Source organism: Pholcus phalangioides, unplaced genomic scaffold (assembly GCF_987345545.1).
Source record: "Pholcus phalangioides strain wild (caught in Gottingen) unplaced genomic scaffold, Ppha-v1.0 ptg000015l_1, whole genome shotgun sequence".
NCBI classification, from domain to species: Eukaryota; Metazoa; Arthropoda; class Arachnida; order Araneae; family Pholcidae; genus Pholcus; species Pholcus phalangioides.
In genome coordinates, this window is record NW_028301608.1 from 41,010,413 (window position 1) to 41,033,272 (window position 22,860).

The 22,860-nt window shown below is 37.6% G+C and overlaps 3 protein-coding genes across 3 annotated transcripts in view; all 3 read left to right on the forward strand.

Moving 5' to 3' along the window:
- Orc1 (origin recognition complex subunit 1) overlaps positions 1 to 2,166 on the forward strand; it is a 32,453-nt gene extending 30,287 nt beyond the window's left edge. Inside the window, exon 14 of the mRNA XM_089243553.1 lies at positions 1,784 to 2,166. Coding sequence (XP_089099679.1) covers positions 1,784 to 1,947 — 164 coding nt within the window. The 3' untranslated portion in view covers positions 1,948 to 2,166. The remainder of the gene's footprint in view (positions 1 to 1,783) is intronic.
- An 8,341-nt stretch (positions 2,167 to 10,507) lies between these two features.
- Positions 10,508 to 15,456, forward strand: Trmt61 (tRNA methyltransferase 61). Its single transcript, XM_089243555.1, has 4 exons — positions 10,508 to 10,908; positions 13,556 to 13,822; positions 14,061 to 14,215; positions 15,205 to 15,456. The coding sequence occupies exons 1-4, from the start codon at positions 10,584 to 10,586 to the stop codon at positions 15,421 to 15,423; spliced, it is 966 nt and encodes a 321-aa protein (XP_089099681.1). The 5' UTR covers positions 10,508 to 10,583; the 3' UTR covers positions 15,424 to 15,456.
- A 5,015-nt stretch (positions 15,457 to 20,471) lies between these two features.
- LOC149076032 (innexin inx2-like) lies at positions 20,472 to 22,549 on the forward strand. The gene has a single exon (XM_089243557.1). It carries the CDS (start codon positions 20,690 to 20,692, stop codon positions 21,875 to 21,877), a length of 1,188 nt encoding a protein of 395 aa, XP_089099683.1. The 5' UTR covers positions 20,472 to 20,689; the 3' UTR covers positions 21,878 to 22,549.
- Positions 22,550 to 22,860: the final 311 nt, after the last annotated feature.

Below are 22,860 nucleotides of genomic sequence, written 5' to 3' on the forward strand. Positions count from 1 at the left end.
CATAAGTGAGGACTTGTGCTTGTTGAACATGTTTCTAAGTATCACTTTTCTGATGCTGAGTTGATTGTAACCATAGGTTGGTACTACCACCTCTCTAATTTTTCTTAAACATTTCACAAACATTCTGTAGAAAAGAAAACGTGGGACAGTCATATGATGCTCAGCCAGTCTCCCATTTGAAAATACCTCTTCATGGAGAACAAACAGACATTTAATGTGATACTTACATAACAAAAATTTGGACATTTGTCATTTTTACGAATGTTTTCACAGCTGGCTGATGCGAAAATGAATTCAGGAAAGAAAATTCAACTGCCTCTGTTGGAAATCGAACCCATGTCGTCTCAGATTCATCTTTGCATCAGCCAATTGATAAACATTCATATGAATGGTGGAGTGTTAATTCATCTTCACCGATTTGCCATTTTCGCTCAAAATATGGAAAGCAGATGGCAGTGCCAGTACAACACAAAACAAATGTGATTCTGACAACACATATATTAGGTGCATACATGCACACGTTACATTCCTGCATGTACCAATTCGTTAGAAATTGGCAAGAGGAATGTTTATGAGATGCCATGTACAGCTAAGTACCGTATCTACTCGTATATAAGCCGCCCCGTCCCCACTTCAAGACTACCAAAACTGTAATAAATTGAAAACCCGTGTGTATAAGCCGATCCCAGAAAAATCCATACATTTTAGAGAAAAAAAATTGTATTTTCATGCAAAATGACAACAGAAAATGATTCTAACTTTTTAATCCATTTCTTCTGAGTCTTCAAGCTCATCGTAATCCATCAGATTATCATAAGGGGTGCAGCATTGTCGTTTTTATCCTCATCTGGGCTGTCTTTACCATTGTCACTTTCAAAGAGGATATCATCTTCAGTTCCGTCCATCGCATTGCTGATGCAACACTTTTTGAAGGATTGGATGATAATTTCGGCGGAAACAGAATTCCACTCCTCATGTACCCATTGGCACACTAGGCCAATGTCAGGTTTCTTCAAGGCATCACTTTTTGTAGTTTATCATCAGAACTCATCCATTCAATCCACAAATCAAATAGTTTTTGAGATCTAAAAGCTGTACAGTCGACGCGTTAGCCCACCTTATCAAAGCTAACGATGTTTTTGATTTCTTTGCTTCAGCTTTGACATTATCGGTTCTGTGGGGTTTGAACATATCCCATACCAATAATGCTGGTTTCTCGAACACTGCTACAAAAATGACTACTGATTGTGGGGGTCAATATTTCCTCATCAGAAACTGACCCGAATATAAGCCGATCTCCCCCCCCCCCCCCCCCCACTTGAGGAATGAATTTTTCCACAAAAAAACTCGGCTCATACACAAGTATATGCTGTAGTTTGTGTATGACAACATATGGGATATATCATACCAGTCACTGTAAAAGAGTGGTCTCTGTAAATCTTGAAGTTGTGTTACACCCCTGTAATTTTTTATTTTCAAGTTCACAATTTTTCAATACTTCTGTCAAAAAATACCTATACCAATTATTTATTGAATTCATAATGATAAATATTTCTTTTCAATCTACAAATTACAAGTTTATTCTGATTCTCACGTACTCCACTTTGTGAAATATTTTACAATGTGAACCTTAAATATTTAACGTAAGTTTTTAGTAAGTTTTTTTTTTCTTTTTAAAGTGTTCTTTACTGTGTATATTAACTTTTCTCCCCCACTCCAAAAAAAAATTACTTAATACTTTTCATGTACATATTCAAATTCCTATTTTTGCATTTATATCTAGGATATCGACCTCCAACTGTATCTGAAGTATCAGTAATGTGCTGCCATCTGGCCAGTTCGTACCTAATACTCATAGACAATGTACAAAATGATCTGTACATGAAAATCCGCCTCAACATCAGTATAGATGATGTCAATTACGCGTTATTGAAAAGTCTCAATTAGTTCAGGTGTCATATTTTTGAAATGGTATGAATTTTATGTTACGAAAGTTTTAATGTGTGTCATTCCCGTGGACTTGTTATCGATAGCTCTGCATTCTATCTGTGATTTTATTATGTTTTAATTTATTTATGCACGAGTATATTGAGAAACTTTTTTGAACTGTAAAAATGTAACATCAGATTTATGATATATCATTAAAAATCAATAAATTGAGACAAAGCAGAGTATGGTTTGTGCCTTTAGACTTGGTCAGAGTCTGATTTGTTTTTGACATGAGAAAAAAGTTTTTTTTATTGAAATTCTCATCGATATTGCCGCCATGTTTGTGAAATACTTGAAAAGGCATCTAGATTATGCAGCTGGCATTCGCTTTCACTTGAGAATGTAAAAACAATCACAAACATTCAATGTGTCTACTGCTATATGCAAAAAAAATCCTGTTAAATATGGCATGACAAAATTATTTACACTTACATGCAATGAGTCCTAATCAATTGCCGAGATCTCACAGTATAGACCATTTTTGAGCTCAGACAGGGTCAATAGACTTCTAACAAATATCATACAAGAACATCCATTTGCGTCGATACCCTCTTGGTGTGATCTGTTGACAGTGACAGCCTGACACTCTAAGGACAATCCTCTAGGGCAGTATTTCTCAACTGACTGGCAACACTCCGATACCTGACATGAGGCAAATCGAGCCATGAGCAATTTGCCTTTTCATTTTTCCTATTTACAGTACTTCCTATTAGTCCTGTATATGACCAGGCCTTTCCAATTAAAAAAATTAACTGGGCTGCTGGATTAAATAGATTAAGAACCATCGCTTTTTAAGCCACGTTTCATTGAACTCCTATCTTAGCCCAATTTCAGTTATTGGACTTCGCTGTTCCTTGATGTTATTTTCCTGTCTTTATTTTTGTAATGGTTCTGCAGCCAATTCATTGCTGAAAACAACATTGTATTGTGCGTAAACCATGACAACCATGTGTCAACATGGCAGTCTTTTAGAGAGATGTATTAATTCGCTAAAGCAGTAGTTCAATTCTCACACATTGTTAGCATTATTTCTAAGGAAGTTGTCTATACTTCCTTGTCTTTGATTTCCATCTGTTGAAAGTTCTTTAACAGGAGCCAAATTTAATAATGTAAATGTTTTCCCGATATTTTGCAGGATTTTCTTTCATATGACAGCGAACATGTCGAACATTTGTGGTTTTTATGTTCTCAAGTAAAGATGAATGCCTACTGTATAATGTAGATGCTTTTCATGTATTTTCTTAATATGGTGCTACCTATCAGTGAGAGTGTCTACCAATTTTTTTTTCTCACACCAAAAAAAATAACTGATTGTTTGGCAAGTGTAAGGGTGCCACACCCTGGTATGTCGATTTGTTGATTTTTTTTATAGTTGTTTTTTTAATCTATCCAAATTCATTGAACAGTAATGTTAATGTCAATTTTTTTTAATTATATTCATAAAAGATCAAAAACTATAAAAGATTTTTTTTTTTAATCCATAGCATTAAAAAAATTAGTACAGGAGTTTTTTGCAATCATCTCATTAGTTTTACTGTGACATCTTTTATTTTTTTTATTTTAAATTTAGTACTCTCTTAAACTCACTCTTTTTTTTAATTCAAAGCTTTATGACTTGTACTAGGGAGTTTTCTTCACTATTACTGTACATTTTATAGTTGCCTACATCCGCACAATACCATTTGATTAATAAATTTTATAAAAACAAAATTTTTGAAACTTTTTTTCCTAATGTCCAAGTTTTTAATTTAGAAGTTTTGGTAGTTTATATTAATAATAGTTCCCTAACAACAAGATTAGACTTCAAACCACCCTCATTGAAAAAGAGATCTATTTCATTGTATGGGTAGACAAAGAAAGAGACTTTTGTTTCTGGATATTATGCCAAAGTGAACTCTGAAAGAAAAGTCAACCAGAAATTGAACCTGGTCCTCTTGCATTCCGGACAAGCATGCTATCCATATACACCACAGAAGACACGACCTTTCCCTGCTCTGTCTCCTGTAGTGGATGGATATCATACTTGCTGGGCTTGCAAGAGGAACAGGGTTTGATTCCCAGAGTAAACCAGTTGACTTTTCTCTCCAAGTTCACTTCTGTATAATATCCAGAACAAAAGTCACTTTCCTTCATACATTGGGCTGAAGAGAATCACCTCGTTCTCAATAAACAAAGAATTCTTAGAAGTTGCTGGTACACTGTTCATGGTGAAAATCAAGTTTTTGTCCCAAAATCATTTTTGCATTGTCAGTGTTCTGCCTTGGCACTATAAGTTAGTTTTATAGAACACAGAAATTTGACCAAAAAGTAAGGAAATATTTGATTCTCAGTTGCTAAACCGGTTCTTATGTATATATATATGATCACTTTATCTTTCTCTCTCTGGAAAAAAAATAATAGAATCAATTAGGAAAGAAACTTTCAATTAGATTCTTTCAAGATTATGCTGAAGCAAACTGGAAAAGAAAAGTTAGTTGTCACCCCCCCCCCCCCCCCCAGAAATCATCAAAGAATGTTTACTAATACACCAGAGATACAATTTCCTTTTCCTTATAAGAATCATTGATAGCGTGGTGTGCTGATTGGAGACATGCAGCCTCCCTTGACTACAGCAATAAACCCCCAGATGGAGACAATACAAAGAAATGATATTGATTTTTGAAAGCATTTCAAGATATCAAAGTTTGACTTGATGTCTGATTTGTACAATCCTTATGCAGTGTTCAGAGAAAAACGATGTCATTCTCCACTGCTAATACAAGTTATTGAAACTGGAACCAGGGGGAAATGACAAGTTTCAGAAATAAAATTCATCTGCCTCTGTGGGAATCGAATCCCTGCTTCCTTGTAAACCAAGCAGTGCTCTACGATTAAGCTACAGAGGACTGACATACTCTTCCTTTAGAGCATATGTTTTCACTAAATGGAACTGTGCATTTGCAGCCTGCTGACTCAGCTAATAGCTAAGAGAAAAATTGAGTCCTCTGTAGCTTCATAGCTCACTCACCCAGTTTGCGGGGGGTAGGAAGTTCGATTCCCCATAGAGGCATGTGAATTTTCTTTACGAAACTCTTTATCTCCGCCTGGTTCCAGTCTTTTATATTTTGTATAGCACATTGTTGACAGGAAATATAGAGTGAAATGTTTTTCATTCAACGATACAATATAGGCTATTTGATCTGATCATGCTATTACTATATCTTTATTCATGTACACACTTTGCCAAATGTCATTCAACAATCATTACAGTGTAACTATCAATAATCACATCTTCATAATGATCACCATCATCAATATGAATACTGTTATTGTTATCATGATTCTCATTTGAATCGGCAATATTCTTTTTTTCACTTATTTCATTTTGCAAGAGTTCGTTCTGGTGGTCCAGCATTTTGATGACCTCTCTGAGCTCTGAATTGACATGCTTTTTCTTCTGTATGTAAGCTATCGTTTCCTTGAGCATCTGACACCGAGACATACTACTGGCTTTTAGAACAGGTATAGTTTCTTGAAGCTTTTCAAATTTTAGCCTTATGGTATCTCGCCTCTTGCGCTCGAGTTGGTTGTGATAGTTGCGCTTGACATCAGTGGCATCTGTCCTGGTGTCTCTTTCTTTACCAAAGTTGGACAAAGTCACAGTTGTCGTGGCATTGAGACTTACTACAAAAGAAAAAAAAAATTTGTTCAGTTTCATCTACAAAGAATTTGAAAGTTTAGCTTTCTTATCACCTTGCGTCTTCTGTGAAATAAATGTTGTCACAATAATTAAACTATTTGAAAAAAAAAAAATGAAAAGTTTTTTATCGTCACATCACAGTTCTGCTGTAGATTCCATACAGCAAAACTGGGCATTATTCATTTATACCAGTTTCTCAAACTTGTTCCCTTGTTCAGAATTTTTTTCTCTCTCTCAATGCTACCCCACCCCCAACTCCTCGTGCAAACCCATTGGATCCTGTAGCTTTTATTTCTTCCCACAGGGGTAATATTTTTTTACTTTACACACTTTAGAAAACTCTGGTTTGTACTATGGATTAGTTACATTCCCATCCTTCCATGGGGAAATTTACTTTATCTGTCTAGTCCAACTTACAGGGTTTTCTGAGGGCCATGATCTTCATCACACACACACAGATGGACAAGGGCAGACTGGGGGGAAAATTAAGAGAATGGCACCTATCCCTCAAACCATTAAATGTTTGTACTCGAATCAGCATATCATTACCCGTCTGACTTTACCAGTGCTCTACTGGCAGGATTGGGCTCTTCGGTTTGCCTTATATCCCATACGGCCTCAGAGCTAGGTTGGAGGTTCATCACATGACTTATCTGTCTAGTCTCTCCCCCACCCCCAGGGTCACCTCATGATGTATGATCTGTATCACAGGTACAAACAGACAAGAGTAAATTAAATGAGTGTAACCTCTCTCAAAATGTTAAATACTAGTAATCAATTCAAGGTTACTCCAGTCTCACCTTGCCGGTGCTCTACTGACAGGATTTATAGCGTTCAATTTGCTTTTTTCCTACATGCCCCCTAAGAGGGTGGGTCAAGGATGCATCAGAAGGATTATCTGGTCCATGTTCATGCACAATAATGAAGGACCACAGAAATGCTCAACGTACAGTCCGTTCTTAATTTTAAGAACCAGCATGTTTTTATGTGCTAGTCTTCTGGTCTCAATCAGTATGTAATTTCTTTGATAGACATACTCATTCACTAATTTTCAGATCCATATGAGTTCATAAAAATAAGATTTAATGGTGAAGTATGGTTGCATTTTAAGCAATGGAAAATTTGGTGGAAATTGAATATTCTACAGTTTTTGTCGCAAAATAGTTGTCACCAAGAACCCCAACAAGTTTGCAGGGCCCTTGCATATCCCCCCAATATCCACTCTTTGCTTTGGCCTAACGTGAAGGAACCACTTTGCAGGATTCACTTTGCACAGTACACTGCTCTTTTTGGGACATTCGCAGATTAAGCAGTGCAGCAGCATCTGACTTCTACGTTGCTGGTAACTACATGTAAAACTTACAGCCATTTATATATTCTGTCTATCTGGTAAATGTATATAAATGGTTGTTGCCCTACTACTTAACTGTACTTGCACCTCATACACATTCCTCTATGGAATTTCTAATGATACAGTACATGCCAGAATGTGTTGGTCCCTGAATTAATTTAACATAATTGTGTTATGAGTGTATGTGTGGTCGTTAACATAATCATGTCGTCAGTGTTGTGCTTGTTTTGTGTTTCTTGCTGATGCTGCTATCTGTCTTTCATATTTTGATGTGAAGATGGTAAATGCTTGATTTTTCATATTGTGTGAGCATCATGTTGAAGGTCTGCCTGCTCCCTGCGAATAGTTGTCACTATTAATACCGGCAACCCTGATGTGAACATTTAAATTAAATAACCTTGAACTTTCATGATTAATATAAGTATATTATATATTCAGGCTAATAATCTCGAACATAGGTTATTTCAAATTTGTTATGAGGTTTTATTATATCATCAGTTAATAAAAAGCAAGGAAAAGCTATAGGAAATGAACTGCTTTTGAAACATTGCATGTCAGGATTATATTCTGAGAAGGATTGCGATTGTCACCCTGGCATTCCTCTTATTACAATTGAAGGGACTTGCAACATGAAGGAATAACTCCTTTTCTGGCACTTTTTAGAAAATTAAAACACCTAAGAGAAGACATCCCTTTCTTGCTACGATGGTGATGCTTCATCTATTGAAAACATGGGAACTAACTGCTGGAGTTATCTTCATCTTGCATTAAACAAAGTAAAGATTTTTTTTAATTGGGAAAGAGTACAAAGTCCAAAAACTGAGCTAACCCTTTCTTGCGACAAGCCCTTCAATTGTAGATGGTTAAAGAATCACCAATTGAGAGTATTTCTAAGGGTGTGTCTACATAGGCTCATTCGTCCTGATCCCCCCTGTTCACTGCAGTTTTTCTTTATAATTTCTTCATGCTCTTACTCTTCCTTCTCTCCACGCATAACTAGATTCCGATCGCAGCCTCGGCTATACAAAATCAGAGAGACGCAACGCTAGCTCCTCCCTCGAATCCATCGTCGGCGAGCCTCCCATGTTCGGCGTTCGTCTAGTGTGCGTTGCTTGACTTGCGATGAAATATTTTGTGGCACACATGGATGAGAAATCCCAACAAACCACTCAAAGACAACGCATAGCATGGGCGTGTAGACGCACCTTAAGCATTCTTAGCCAGAATCCTTGAATTTAGTACGAATCCGATTCCGCGCATTGCCGGAATCTCTTGTGAACCGATAGCGCTATTTCAAATGGATCTTAGATATCGTTGTGTACGAAATTTAACATAATTAAAAAGAAGCAACATAACATTTCTCTGTTGTAATAAAAACTCAGGGCCGTCTAAATAGCCCTGAGTGCAAAGTGACTTTCCAGTCCAGAATTCTCTATCTAACTGGAAGCATCAGTTCACCCAGGGGTTCTGAAACTTTCCATCCGCAATCAACGTTCATACGCGGCTCCCCAGAGCAGTTTAACAGTCTTTCTTCGAAAAACCTTTGTCAGAGCCTGACAACTTAAACCCCGAAATTAACCAATTTACATCTTTGCTCTCACAAAATAAATTATACTTGTAGCAGGCTGTGTTCGCAGGCGGGTCTGGTGCCCCGGACGCTGGACTAGAAGGGGTGCCGAATTCACCGCGTCCTTGCGTTGTGAGACAACCGTGAAGATGACGGAACAAAGTGTTCGAAATTCTGAGAACATTTCAAAATTAATACACGTACCTAATGCACTATCTTCCTGGTATGTGTCGACCAAAGTTCCAAACAAGAAGTTCTGTTGGTTCATATCCGGGAATGTGATGGCCGACTTCCGTGTTAAATTACGATTCGTACAAATTGCTTTCACCCAAAGCAAGAAAGTTCGCTTCTCGAAACGAAATTAAATGACGAAACGGTATTTCTCAAGCAACATGTGCTCTTCTAGACACGCACGTTTCCGATCATGTATCTATATGCATTGCACTCCAAAAAACGACACGTGGCAATGGATAATATCTCCTTAACCTTACAATTCCATGAATTGAGTTATTGCTGGATCGATCACTGTTGCGTATCGTGTGTGAATTGATCTAGATTGTGTTGTGCGGGAAAAGCATGAACGTCGGTGGCAAGAACTGAATCTATGGAGCTAGAAAATTACATAGCTCGATTGTGGTTTTTTTAAATATGCATAGTGCATACTTGATGGTAGAGCTGCGAAGCATTTGTAAGATTTTCTTTCAAAAAGAACTTTCGTATGCGCAAGTGCCGTCTTAGCGTATGGTCCATCTGGAACCTATCAAGAGGAGAGGGGCCTTACAAAAATGATATCGGGATCGAAATTTTCGAGAAACCTGTAAATTTACCAGGTAGGGCCTCAGAAAAATTCCTTCGCTTGGGGGAAATAGGGGTTCATGATGCTGTTGACTTCCCTGCGTGAGCGTTGAGGTCCAACTAGGCTGTTGGGGGAAACTACGGGATATCACCAATTTTCGTGAAAATTGACTGTTAACGTGACAAAAATGCACCAGTTATGGCTGAAATTGCACAAAAAAAATTTCTTTTGGGTGAGAAATGAAAGACTACTACAAGCGTGCGGTGAATTAAAATGTATTTCATGAGAAAACTTTGAATGTGACAAGTATGGGACAAAATAGCTGCATTCAATAGTCATAATAATTAACGTAATGTAATTTTTAAGCAACAAAAATTATCTTCATGTAAGATTCAAATTAGATTACAAATTGAGGTAAAAAAACTGGAAAAAATTGATTTTATGAAATAAAATTTGGGAAGTCATAATTACGGTAACACATAATTGAGCAAAATTGTAGTAGTGTCCTCTAAAATTAGGGTCATATGGTCACAGCATGTTTGATTGACTGGATCAATCACGTATTTAAATAAACAATAAGATATTCAACGAAATAAAGAAATTGTGGTTCGGCCACAAAATGAGCGGTAAATTGGTTTTCAATCGTGAAAATTGACAAAAAATTAAATTTCGCACTCAATGAAATTCCATATAATGAAGTTACTGCTGCCATCTGTTGATTAAATGCAAGTTTTGGAGTTTGATGGCTCTAATGGGACTTGTGCTGTCATCTAAGGATGTCAATGTAAATTCATGGTACTCAAGCTTGCGAATAGATGGCAGGATTCACCTTGATTTCATTATTTCTATCTTGAAAAATACCGAAAATCCGGGGTTAAAATACAGGAAATTGTCAGTTGTCGACAAAAATTATGCCAATTCTTGCTCAAACCAATGAAAAATCACTGATGGTGCAATACTGCATATCGAAAACCAAAAATGCAGGAGTCTTTGAAAAATACGGGTTGTATGGTTATATATATTTTTATCTTGGAACAGAAACAAGTCTTTAGAAATAAAGCCCTGTATAATCAATGAAGAAAAAGAATACTGTTTGTTTACGTGTTCATTTATTGTGGTCAAGGACGTCCGGAGTTCGTTCTTGCCTCAAACACAAATTCACGTGTATTTAGGTTTGTTTTTACACATTCATTTATACAAAATGGATATGTGTAAATACAAAGAGGTCATCGAAGAAGGAGATCTGGTCATCGTGTACCTGAGCGTGAAGAGCATGTACCCGATAGTGCTGAAACATAACGAGGTGTTCCAGAATAAGTATGGCGCGCTCAAACATAACGACGTTATCGGAAAGAAATACGGCAGCATCGTCCACTGCTCGAAAGGTTACGTCTACGTCCTCTTCCCGACCCCCGAGCTGTGGACCGTCACGTTACCGCACAGGACTCAGATTCTGTATTTCCCGGACATTAGCTTGATTTCCTTGCAGCTCGACTTGAAGCCTGGGTGTGTGGTCTGTGAGGCCGGTATGTTTTGCTCTTCATTCAAAAATGTCGCCAAGTTGGCATGTCCCTTATACCGAAGCTGTTCCCAGTTTAAACTGTGTTGGTGAATACGGCCGATAGAAATGCACATAAAAATATATGCAGGCATTTATTTCAATCACTTACGAAACTTGAGTTTTGATAACATCACCCTAACTTCTATAAACCAAACAGTGTTAAACAGAGACATGCATATTGTTATTTTGAATTTTTTTCATGTTTGGTGTTTCAAATAACTATACAGTTGAAATTTCATATTTAATGCGCTAATACTCAAACTTCAATAGAAAACGTTCTCCTCCATAGCAGTATAATAAAAACTTACCTTTGTAAAAAACTGAAATTTTTGTAATGCTGTGAAACCTTGATATAACAATATTCTGCGGACCAAGAAAAAAATATTGTCATAGAATGATTATCGTAACAGCGAGAGGCAAAATTGTCCTTACATGTGAGCAACTTTATGCTGTTGTTGTCATCTTGTCTAGATTGGCATTGTTAATCCTATCATGCATACCTTTTAAAAAAGTGGCAATGAGATCAATAACGTTTGTAAATGAAAGATTCTTCATTTCTGTAACACATATATATATACACATATATATTTATTTATTTAGCTTTTTTTATGCCTCTAATATACCACGTTTCTTGTTGCTGGTGGTCATCTCTACACTGAATGAAAATCTCTGCAGTAGCCAAAACACAGTATCGCTAAAATGTGAGCAATTATTCAGTCTTCCCTCGCATAGTCACTTTTTCCAAGAAATAGGAGTAACGAAGATCACCATTTCAATCATAAATGAACCGCTAAACAAGCCTTTACTAAATTTTGAATAGTAAATCTGTGCGCGCTTCCTCTCAAACCCCCCCCCCCCCCCCCCCCCGCAGAACCAGTTCAGATAGATAATAAGCATTCATCGTTTTTCCAAAAAGTAAAAGAGTTCGCCTAACAAAAAGGGGGATCAGAATGACGTAACTTTCCTCCCATCCAAAGGACAAAGATTTGCGCTTGGCCAGAAATTATTTCAGTTTCAGCAGGTTTTGTATCTGCAGATAGATTAAATATGTGTCTTCCATTTCTGTGTTAAATATTTTCTGTTTTAAAGAGGTTTTCCCTGATTGAAAAAGCATGAATTATTAACGACTATATATTTGTTCTGTTTAAGACAGGTTTCCGTCTCATACAATGTCTGTACTCATAAAAACAACATAAGGTATCTAATCTCTTAAATAAACAACGGTCCTTCCTGTTTTTATAAATAAATATTGTCTGTGTAAAAAAGTAAAAACCCTGACTCTATTTTTTTAATAATAAACCGACCCCAAAGTAGAATATGTGGAAATGTGTGATGACGGTCGTCACAGAACTATATATATATATTAGTGCTGCTGCAGAACAATCTGGAAGAATTTTAAGAAATGTGTAGATAAACGCTATCATGGGAAATTTTATGGCAGAACATTTTCAGTCAGCAGAGGACTCGTTGCAGAACAATGCAAAACATTCTGCTTTTGTGTAAACTGATCAGGGCATAGAAACATGCCAGCTTCTTCATTCTTTTGCCCACAAGTCTTTTCCACTCTTCTTTCAAAATCCCTGGCTGCAGTCTCCGGCCCTTATGTGCCACTGGGCGCACGTGCAATTTTTCCCCCTAGTCAATTGGTTCAGCTGTCCATTTCAGTCAAATGTCTTGTACGTTGCATTGAGTTGGCTGTTCTCCATGGGGAGAACGACGCGAGTGATTCGAAACTTGTGAGCACTGGGAGCCACCACTATAAATCTTTGCTAACTTTTCTGACACAACTCTGCCTCTTTTGAGGTAACGGAAGTAAGGTGCTTCACATCAGTCCGGGGGTTGTGAGCGGTTCTATCTATTAGGGCATAGAAGTCTCTCTGGGTTCTTTCTTTGAAAACACGCAGGATTAAAAGGTGAAAATGAAGTTTAACTACCCTTTTGTGTGCAAAACCTAGGAAATGAAACCTAAGGAAATTAGTAGAAGGGGGAAGGGGTGACTTAGAGAGGGAGAAACCAGGTCAGTGAACAATCAAAAGCACGACCTAGAGCGTGTGCAAGCATGTGAATGACTAAAACAATGTGTAAGCATGTGTAAACCAAAACAATAACCTAGAGAGTGTGTGAGCATGGGAGTGACCAAAAGAGGCATATTTACGGAAGGGGGAGCGATCCCCAACGGGATTATTGCACAGGTCGGCAAGTTCGAAGAATGAGTATTCAAGGGCAACAAAATTCATCCAGCTAATTGGCAACAAAGCTGTGAATCTGCTGCTGCTCATATATCTCCACTCATGATGATAGCCAGCATTGTGTTCTGACCATCCTCACCAAACTAAACAAAAACCAGCTTAGAGAAGTGGCTCGTCTCCTTCCTGTGAACATATCTATGCAACACAACAATTACATTTGTTCATGGCTTGCAAACAATAGCCATCTCGTAATACCAGAATATCAGCCTGCAGGCTGAATAGGTTGTGTACACCCCCCCCCCCCCACTAAGTTTGTCTCGGCTCAAAATATGACTAACTTTCTGAATGAAATTTATGATGAAACTAGGATGTGTACGTGATAAACATATGGGATGACATTAAAGCGTTATTTTTTTTTTTCAGGAACAGGGAGTGGCTCTTTGTCTCATGCAATCGCTAGAAGTATCTCACCAAATGGCAAACTTCACACATTCGATTTCCACGAACAAAGAGTAGAACTCGCCAAGACAGAATTCAAATCTCACGGACTTGGAAATATAGTAGAAGTCAGGCATCGTGATGTTGCTAAAGATGGTTTCGGTTTGGATCACATGGCAAACGCAGTATTTCTAGATTTACCTCAACCTTGGGAAGTTGTACCTCATGTAGCAAAAGCAATGAAACTTGAGGGTTAGCCTTTTTATTTCAAAGTTGTTTTTACTCCCTCCCTACTTTTGTTATCAGACTTTGGCAGAGAATCTCTGGCCTCTTCATGGATTTGGCTTGCCAAAGCCTGAAATTCGGACATTGGCTTGATCAATTTATAATTAAATTGGCCAATTCACAAACTGGCCAATTTCAGGCTTTGGCATTAACACATATATATATGTGATATATATATTTGCTAATGGTTTTGATTTTCTCGCAGGTGGCAGAGTCTGTTCCTTCTCACCTTGTATAGAGCAGGTACAACAGACCTGTATTGCTTTGCAGTCTCATGGTTTCAGGGACATAACAACTGTGGAATGCTTGCTGAAGCAGTTTGAAGTCAAGAAAGTAACCATGAGTGTTTTCAAGACAGAGGTACCTTCAATTTGTTCAGTATCATGTCACAGTCTTTGAATGCGTCGAAGTTTTTATTCCATTTGGTCCAATTTCTTACATTTATACTACAATGCACGCCACTTAATGTGATCACATTGGAATTCTGAGATTCCTGTAAACAATAACTGATTGATAACTATGTCCAAAAAGAAGTCCTAGTTGCAAGTATGATAGCCGTACATCCTGTGTGGTTGAAAAGGACATGTGGAAATGGAAACTCTGTTTTTCCTTCCCACATAACTGGTTGTAAAATGTCCAATCATGGCAGTTCTTTTTCTTTCCCCCATACTGTCCTAAAACAGGATTTTTCCCACTCTTTGAGATGAATTTTTTTTTTTTATTGAGCCATTGTGATGAGTTGGTATAAGGGTCACCATTATCAGATGTGGGGCCTGGTGCGAAAATAATTTCTAGGCTCCTTAGGCTCCTTTCACAGCAAGGGAGTCTTCTGACCTCCTACATAGTCTTGCCGGCTGATAACGATGACTTATAGGAAAAATTAGTCACAACCTTCACTTTGAAATATGCACAAATAAAAAAAACTTCCCATGAAAAAAATTAATATGAACCAAAATCCTGCGAATTTTTTCCCATGTTATGATATTCATCTGTTCTGTAATTTGCAAAGGCATAACAATGCTCAAATGATAAAATTATCTGTGATTCTAATAAGCGGCATCATAGGCAGAGATAGACTTGGAAGTCTGGGGGGGGGGGCGCCACAATGATGATTATGCAAGTTCACATATGCATTACATCAGTCGACTCCTCCACCTTTGATGCTGGGGTGCAATGATTTTAATCATAAATTAATCTGTTTTTCTTAATAAATGATTTTTTCCTACCCTGGGAAATAATTGTAACTTACCAAAACACTCAAAAAATGCATATCAGTTTGTTGTTACTGTCATTACACATTTTAATCAGGCATTGAATGAATTAAATTTTTCCTTAATTCTTTTTTGTAGGAAAACTGTCGGGATAAGCCAAATGCAACTGAGAGTATAGATATGAAATTATCTGATAAGGTGGACGTTGCATCTAATGCATCTGCAAACAGAGGAGTGTCTAACCAGAGCTTTTGGTCTGCAGTTCCACCTTTGCAAACCCAGGGTCACAGTGGATATTTGACGTTTTGTACACTTTTACCAAGGAATGAACCACGTGAAGAGAAGATGGAAACTTAGGAAATAAAACTATTTAATTTGCTTTTATTTTCAGAAGGTCTCTAAAATCTCAGTCATTAACATTTGTTGTTGTTGTTTTTTTATTCTGTCATTTACTGTCCAGAGGAGTATCTGATGTTAAATAACTAAACATTTTAAACATCCACCGACAATTGATTTTTTTCCCCCATCCTGTTGTGTTTCCAGCTGTTATTTTTTGTACACTAAAACAGGGTGTGGCCATCACTCGAATACAGTGTAACTTCTCAATAATGGACAGATTGGGACAGAAATATTCATCCTCTAACCAGGGCCGTCTTAAGAGCATTATGGGTTCCCTGGCCAAGTGGTTTTTCTGAGGCCCTTCCTGGTGAATTCTAGAAAATTTTTCAACCTGATATCATTTTTGTGAGGCCTCTCTTCTTTTGAGGGCCCCGGGCCGTACCCATGCATTAAGATGACGCTGCCACTAATTCACAAAGTGTAACTGTCATTGGCTTTTATATTGTTTTTATTACAATCACAGAAAGTCCAGGATGAGTACACATTGCGAATGTTTTACTAACGTCATTTTATCACACACAAATAACTGTTGAAATTTAGAGGCAAATTTGATAATTTAACTAATATTATCTATATATATAAAATTGATTTTCTGTGTGTGTGTATGTTCTCTATACAAATCTACAATTTTAGATCGATCGTCACCAAATTTTGCATATATACCAAATGGGACCCGACTTGAATGATAGGCTACATTAAAATTTCGTCATACCAGGGCAAATGCCCCAAATGGGCAAAAAACTGTCCGGCAATAATGGTTTTTGGGCCTCAACAATCACTTTCCGAACGTTTACTTTGGTTACCATGGTTCCCTAGCAATGCGTTTCAGACGCGTATATGCCTTTACAACGGTTTGTTACTTCTTTAATCCTGTTAGTATATGTATAATAGTTTATGCCTTTATAATGGTTTGCCACTTTTTCGATACTCTCAGTAATGAGGCTTTTTGAATAGACGTCATAATCATCATCAGCATCGCTTTGAAAGTCAGGAAAAAGGGTGATCCTCATAGAAATCAGTGCTAAAATTGTTGATTTTACTGTAGAAATGTGGAAATTAGTGGGATTTTCCGCCCCATCAATAATTTTAAAAATTGTATTGAATTCTCAATTTTTGAAATATTGAGGTCGCTTAGAGATATGCGAAGCCCAGGAGATTAAAAATGAAGTAATTAGCCGGACCTACTTTTGAGTTGGACATTCATACAATAACATTGATTTCAGCTTTTTATTTACATCTTCTTAAGCATGAAAAATAATGTCTCCGTATTGTCTTTTGATATTCAACTGCATTAATTCATAGTTTAGGATGTTTTAAAATGAATTATGGGCCCGTAAAGTACATCAAAGAAATTCCACAGCTCCAATTAAGCATTTTTGAAAGCTGAAACAGGCAGATGGATAAATTAAAGTTCAGGGGGGGGGGGGGATCGAAATACCTAGCGCCCCTTAAAAAAAGGAAAAAAAAAAATATTCGTTTCTATGTTTCTTTAAATCTAGATTTGTTTATTTCATGAAGTCGCTCAGGAAGTCGTCATATTGGTTAACTTAGACAAGGTTTGCATGTCCCTCAAAGAAAGAGAGAGATATCACGTGATCCAAACAGCTTCATGGAAGAAAACCCGGGCAGCGCCGGGTATTATAGCTAGTTGCTTATGAAATAGCTGATATCATATCATGTACTGTTTTGTTGTTTTTTTTGTCATTAATTGCATTTTTTAAAATCTGGTTGCTAATTTCAATCGAAGAATTGTAACTGTTATTTGATAGGTAGCGGAAAGGGTTCTAGAGAGTTCATTGATGTCTTTCTTATAATATGAGATTATATTATGTAAATACACATACTAAATTCATGGGACAAACTTTAATAAGTGATATAAGACATCTGAACAAGCATTTTTGATCATAAAATGTGCAGTCGAAGGTGTTTTTGGAGACTGCACAACAGCAATTATATTTTCCCGATGGATTTGCTGCGGTATGTGCCATCAACCATTTTATGGTGCATATGCACCTTCGGATTGGATTGGAGTTTGTTTTTTATTGGTGCAAGGACCATCATGGTTGTGCTGTGCGAAACAATGATCAAGCAGTACAATAACGTGGTAGAATTTGCGTTACCCAAGTTGTACCATGAGAAGACTTACTACATTGTAGTTCATTGCATCCAGGCAGGGATGCAAGAGCTGCGCCAAACTGCGCCGAAACGGTTCTCTTGCTACATAGTGCGCCGAATCCCTTTGCATTTGCTCCAGTTCTTGTTTGTGGTTCGCGGAGGTACCGCTAAAAAAAAGGTATTGAGGGAAAACTTAAATTTTTTTCACTTCCCACCATCTACCACAATCGTGCTATCTCGTGACCTTGGAAAGTAGTTGTGCTACTTTAAAGTAGTCCTGTACCGTTATTGGTATAACCCGCGGTCTATCAAAGTCCCTTTATGCATGTGCCGAATTTTCCGATTTCGGAGAGCTTTTTTTCTCCTGCGGGTTATATACTTTTTCAAAATAACGGAAATTTCGCCGCTACCAACCTGTGTTCAAAGACAGCGTATCTATGCCGTAAATTCGCTTTATTTCCCACAAAATTGCACACTCGCCTTTGCGAAGAATCGAAAAGGGGGATTGGTGTACTCGTTAAAATTACCGAAATTTTTCGGATATCGTTGGAAAAAAACGGGATCTGTAAAAACTCCAGCTAAAATATCCGTAGTTCTGTCGTCTAGCTACTATGTGGTCGTGTGGTTATCGTCGGCGGTTGCCGATCGTGACAATTTCACATCGCGAACACAGGGCAGGGCCAGCTCGAGGAAAAAGAATCTCTACCCATGCAGAACCTATTTTTGGTGCTAGTGACCACGTTTTTTTTTTTGGTCGACAAAGTTTTTTTCACCCTTTCAACTCCATTTGGCACCCTTCCTACAGCAGCGCCCAATATGGCTGCACGGTCCGCTCCTGCGTTTGTGGGGGAGGGGCATGCTCTTAACAATAGTCAAAGGAAGGAATTTGTACTAGGAGTTATTTTGTACTAGCTCATTTTATATAACTTCTGTGAGATACCTATTATATATAAATGTCCTACCTTTCCAAAACGTTGTTGGAGAGAATGAAATGTTTGCCCCCTCTTCTTGTTTTTCGCACTCCTTCTTGTGCATTGCTGGGATGTTGCTTAACATTGTATCACCAACAAAACTATCAATTATGGTGATGAATGGGTTGCACTACAATGCAAAGAATTACAAGAAGTTAAATCTGTTCAGAGAACAGATATAGAGATTGGGCAGACATATTCAAACATTGTAACCTTGTAAGCAGCCCAAAGTTCAAAATTTTGCCAGTTTCGGTGAAGGCTTTTTTATCTTTAGCACATGGATGTAATGCAGACAGTGAAAGAGAGTTCAGTGTTAACAAAAGTATGTTTGAACAGTGAAAAATCTGTCCATGCAATGCTTTTGGCAAAACTTTTGGTATTTCCCAGAAAAATTACTCCTTATATTGCAGATATAGTTAGTTTTTAGTTCTGCTCCAAAAATGAAAGTTTGCAGCTCCAAAATGGATGAGGGGCGCTTGCACCCCTGATCCAGGTCACGAGCGCTAGAATGGCTGGTCACGGGAGCGCTAACGCTAGATCGACATTTAGATGGGGGTTTGGGGAGCACAAACAATATCTCGCAGAGACATTTGGGGCTATAACCTTTAAAAAGCATATTAAATTAACAGAAATGGATAAATATAGCATACAGTTTTTCAAGGTATTTTCTTTCGATATTTTAATTTTTTACTAAAATGTTTGAAAATATTTCTCATTTTTGATCGTCTTGGGGAGGGCACCCCCCCCCCTCTCATTTTTGATCGTCTTGGGGAGGGCACCACCCCCCCCCCCCCCATGTTCTCTCCTGCGTACAACGCCTCTGGCCACAAACATATGAACTCATAGATGCTATCGCTAAAAAATTTCGCAGCAATTTATAAATGAAAAGGTAGGAAAAAATGCTTCGCAACATTACGCGGAAAATCGCGATTTTAAAACCGGAATGAGAGGAGAACGATTTTTGGATTTTCAATAAATAAATTGTCTTGGGATGCAGAATGAATATATTAATTTATTAATTTTCATGTTTTCTCATAAAAGTGCACAAAAGCACTCGATTGAATAAAATTTTTCTTCAAATTATTTTTAGTAAATTTCATGTTGAATTTCTTAATGCGTTATATCATATATATATGTGCTAAATAGCTCATTTAATTTTTTGGACAGACTTTGGGCAGACATTTTTTGAAACTCTCGGCAGGAAGAAATGTGAACAGGTGCGCCCACTATGGGACCACCCTCTCCCTTCTAAGAATTATTACATTGATGTGGTATACAGTATATTTACTCTCATCGGGATGTTTTTATTTAGGAAATTCTCTTGAGACATCTTAAATCAGCAACGTTACCCCCCACCCAGGGGGTCGTGACCAACACCACGGTATCAAGATAATAGAGATGAAGTAAAAAAGGCCTATTTTCAGATAGTCAATAGAGCGGCAAAATGTTATTCGCCGCAGATGGCAGAACTTCAAAGTCCGGCTCAGATGTTGAGGGCTATTTTCTTATGATATGTATAATTTTTCTTTCATTTTCATGTCTAAAAGTTGTTGTTATTCGGAAATCTTTGTCCGGAGGTTGACCTCAATGTTAATCCAAAGGGATGCGTTCTGTTCCAAGAAAATGTGGCCGTTGTTCAAATGTAATCGTTTTTCGGAAGGTGGCCGTTATGGGAGATTTCGCTGCAGTAAACTGTATTGATCTATGAACGTTGAATTCTCGTAAAAATTCATCTTTCTCCGGAATAGGTTATCGTTTTTTTGCTTTTTTTACGATGCATTCTTATCCTTCAAGAAACCTACGCCTTATTCAATATCCACTTCTTTCTTCTGATATCAGAGAACACAAAGTTCAACAACATCAGCAAAGGTAAAATGATAACATAGAACCAATAGAGAAAATTTTTTCTTTAAGATATCATCACTTACAATATGATAAGTCGGTCGGGAAGGTAAAGGTGTGCTCTTCAAGAAATTTACGTGCTTTTTTTAATGTGATGATTTTTCTCGATGAATTATAAGAACTGTTGCTCATGATTTCAATCGAAGATCCGAGGTCTTAAAAAACTGAAGCTGTTTTGTGTTGATCGAGTTCAGTGATACATTTTCGTGTGATAAGATTCGTGTACATTTTCAAGTATGGAGAAACTTGTGTTTGCCGACACTTTCAAGAAAGGAGTGCAGGGTGTTCTGAAATTACAGCCTGTTGTAATCGACGATCCGATATTTCGGCTTCATTACGCGGCAACTGGGTTCACTCTCTTGTTCTTCAGTGTTCTTGTGTCCGGTTACCAGTTCTTTGGCCAGCCGATTCTTTGCATTCAACCGTCAGCTGACATACCCGCCCAGCTCCTGAATACCTACTGCTGGATCGAAGGAACGTTCTCTCTACCGAAAGCACTCACCAAAAAGGTTGGCGAAGAAATTGTTTATCCGGGCATTGAAAAGTATGAAATAGGCGACGAGGTCGTAGAACATGGATACTACCAGTGGGTTTGCTTCGTCTTACTACTTCAGGCGTTGTTGTTTTGCGTACCTTACGTTGCGTGGAAGGCTTTGGAAGGCCGTCGGCTGAAAACATTGGTTCAGAAATTGAAAAATCCGGTCTTGGAAACATCAAAGAGGAAGTCTAACTATCAGAATTTAGCCAACTATTTTCGATCTCATCGACATACGCATCAACAGTATGCATTGAAATATCTGTTCTGCGAATCACTGAACTTCATAAATGTCGTAGGACAAATCTACTTCATCGACAAATTTTTGGGTGGTCATTTTACAACCTACGGAGCTAATGTCATAAAATATGTCAACGAGGAACAAGAAAATAGAGTTGATCCAATGATAAAGATATTCCCGCGAATAACAAAGTGTACATTTCACAGATACGGGCCTTCTGGCGACGTCATGAAACACGACGCTTTATGCTTATTGCCTCTGAACATATTGAACGAAAAGATTTTCGTCATCATGTGGTTCTGGTTCGTCATTCTAGCCACTCTGGATGGAATGGTAATAGTTTACCGATTGATCCCTTTCTTTTCTGAGGCCGCTAGAGGTTCGTTGTTGAAATGTGTCTCGAGTTTGACCAAGCGAAAGGAGCTCATGAAACTCGTCCCGCAGTTCTCGTACGGTGACTGGTTCATGCTATACATGTTGGCAGACAACATCGACAACGTGCACTTCCGAGCGTTCATCCTGGAACTTCAAAAGAAAGGTGGTGACAGCCCTGTCCATTTACCACCGCCGGAACCATATAAGATAGACGATGGGACAGAAGATGAAAAAACACCACTTCAGACAAAAATCACAGTGTCTAGTGAATAGAAAGCTGTCTTTGATTCAGCCTTTTTTAGAAATGTGAATTCTGTTCGCAAAGCAAAAACTGCCGTTTCGCAATCTAATGAATATTTTGCCAAAAAAAAAAACCTTGGCTTATTCTTACGGTATTTTATCTGCAGCAACAGGAAGAAAAGATATCGAAAGTGCAATAAAAGAAAGCGTTCCTATATACACCATTTACTTTCCATATATTTTCATGGATTTTTTTTTTTTTTTATGAATGCTCAGCATTTTTCAGTGACTATAGACTGCAAGATTGAACATTCAGTCATTCGATTTAGGTTCTCGAAATGTTTCCTAGTGAAAAATGATGTGAATTTTCGTGATTTCTCTTATATTACTTTAGCTTTGACTTGATGTCTTGAGCCAAAGATGAGCTCCGCTGAATAATTGCTTAAAAATTATTTGATGTTACTTAGTTTACAAACGGTAGAGTTTAGTTTTTAAATTTAGTAATTGTTTAAAAAAAAAAATTTAGGTTAGATTTTTTTTTTATAGAAATTAAGGATATCATTTTGATTCGAATCGCTATTACGTTGGATGAAAAAAATGCTTATTTTAGGATTTGATCCAGTGGTTTCATTTTTTAAGCATTAGTAATGTTTGATTAATATATATCTACATATAATTAAAGTAAATATTCAAAATAATTATTTTTCATTTCTGGCATGGTTTCAGTTTTTACACTTTAATTGCGTCCACTGCTGTCCGTTATTTCAGTGTTTCTTCTCAAACTTTTGTCATCCGCGGCTCCCTTGGCTTTATTATCGTTTATGCGCGGTCCCCCTCAATGGTGTGAAAAAGAACCACTCTTCAGAGAACTGAATAGGCGTACATCAATACACCGACCCGTCGCACACTTTGAGAACCATTGCGTTATTTGGACATAGACAGCTTTTGGTGAAATTAATTTGTTATGCATGAGGCAGTTTAACAGAATCGCGAGCTCCCGGAAAAATGATGTTCTG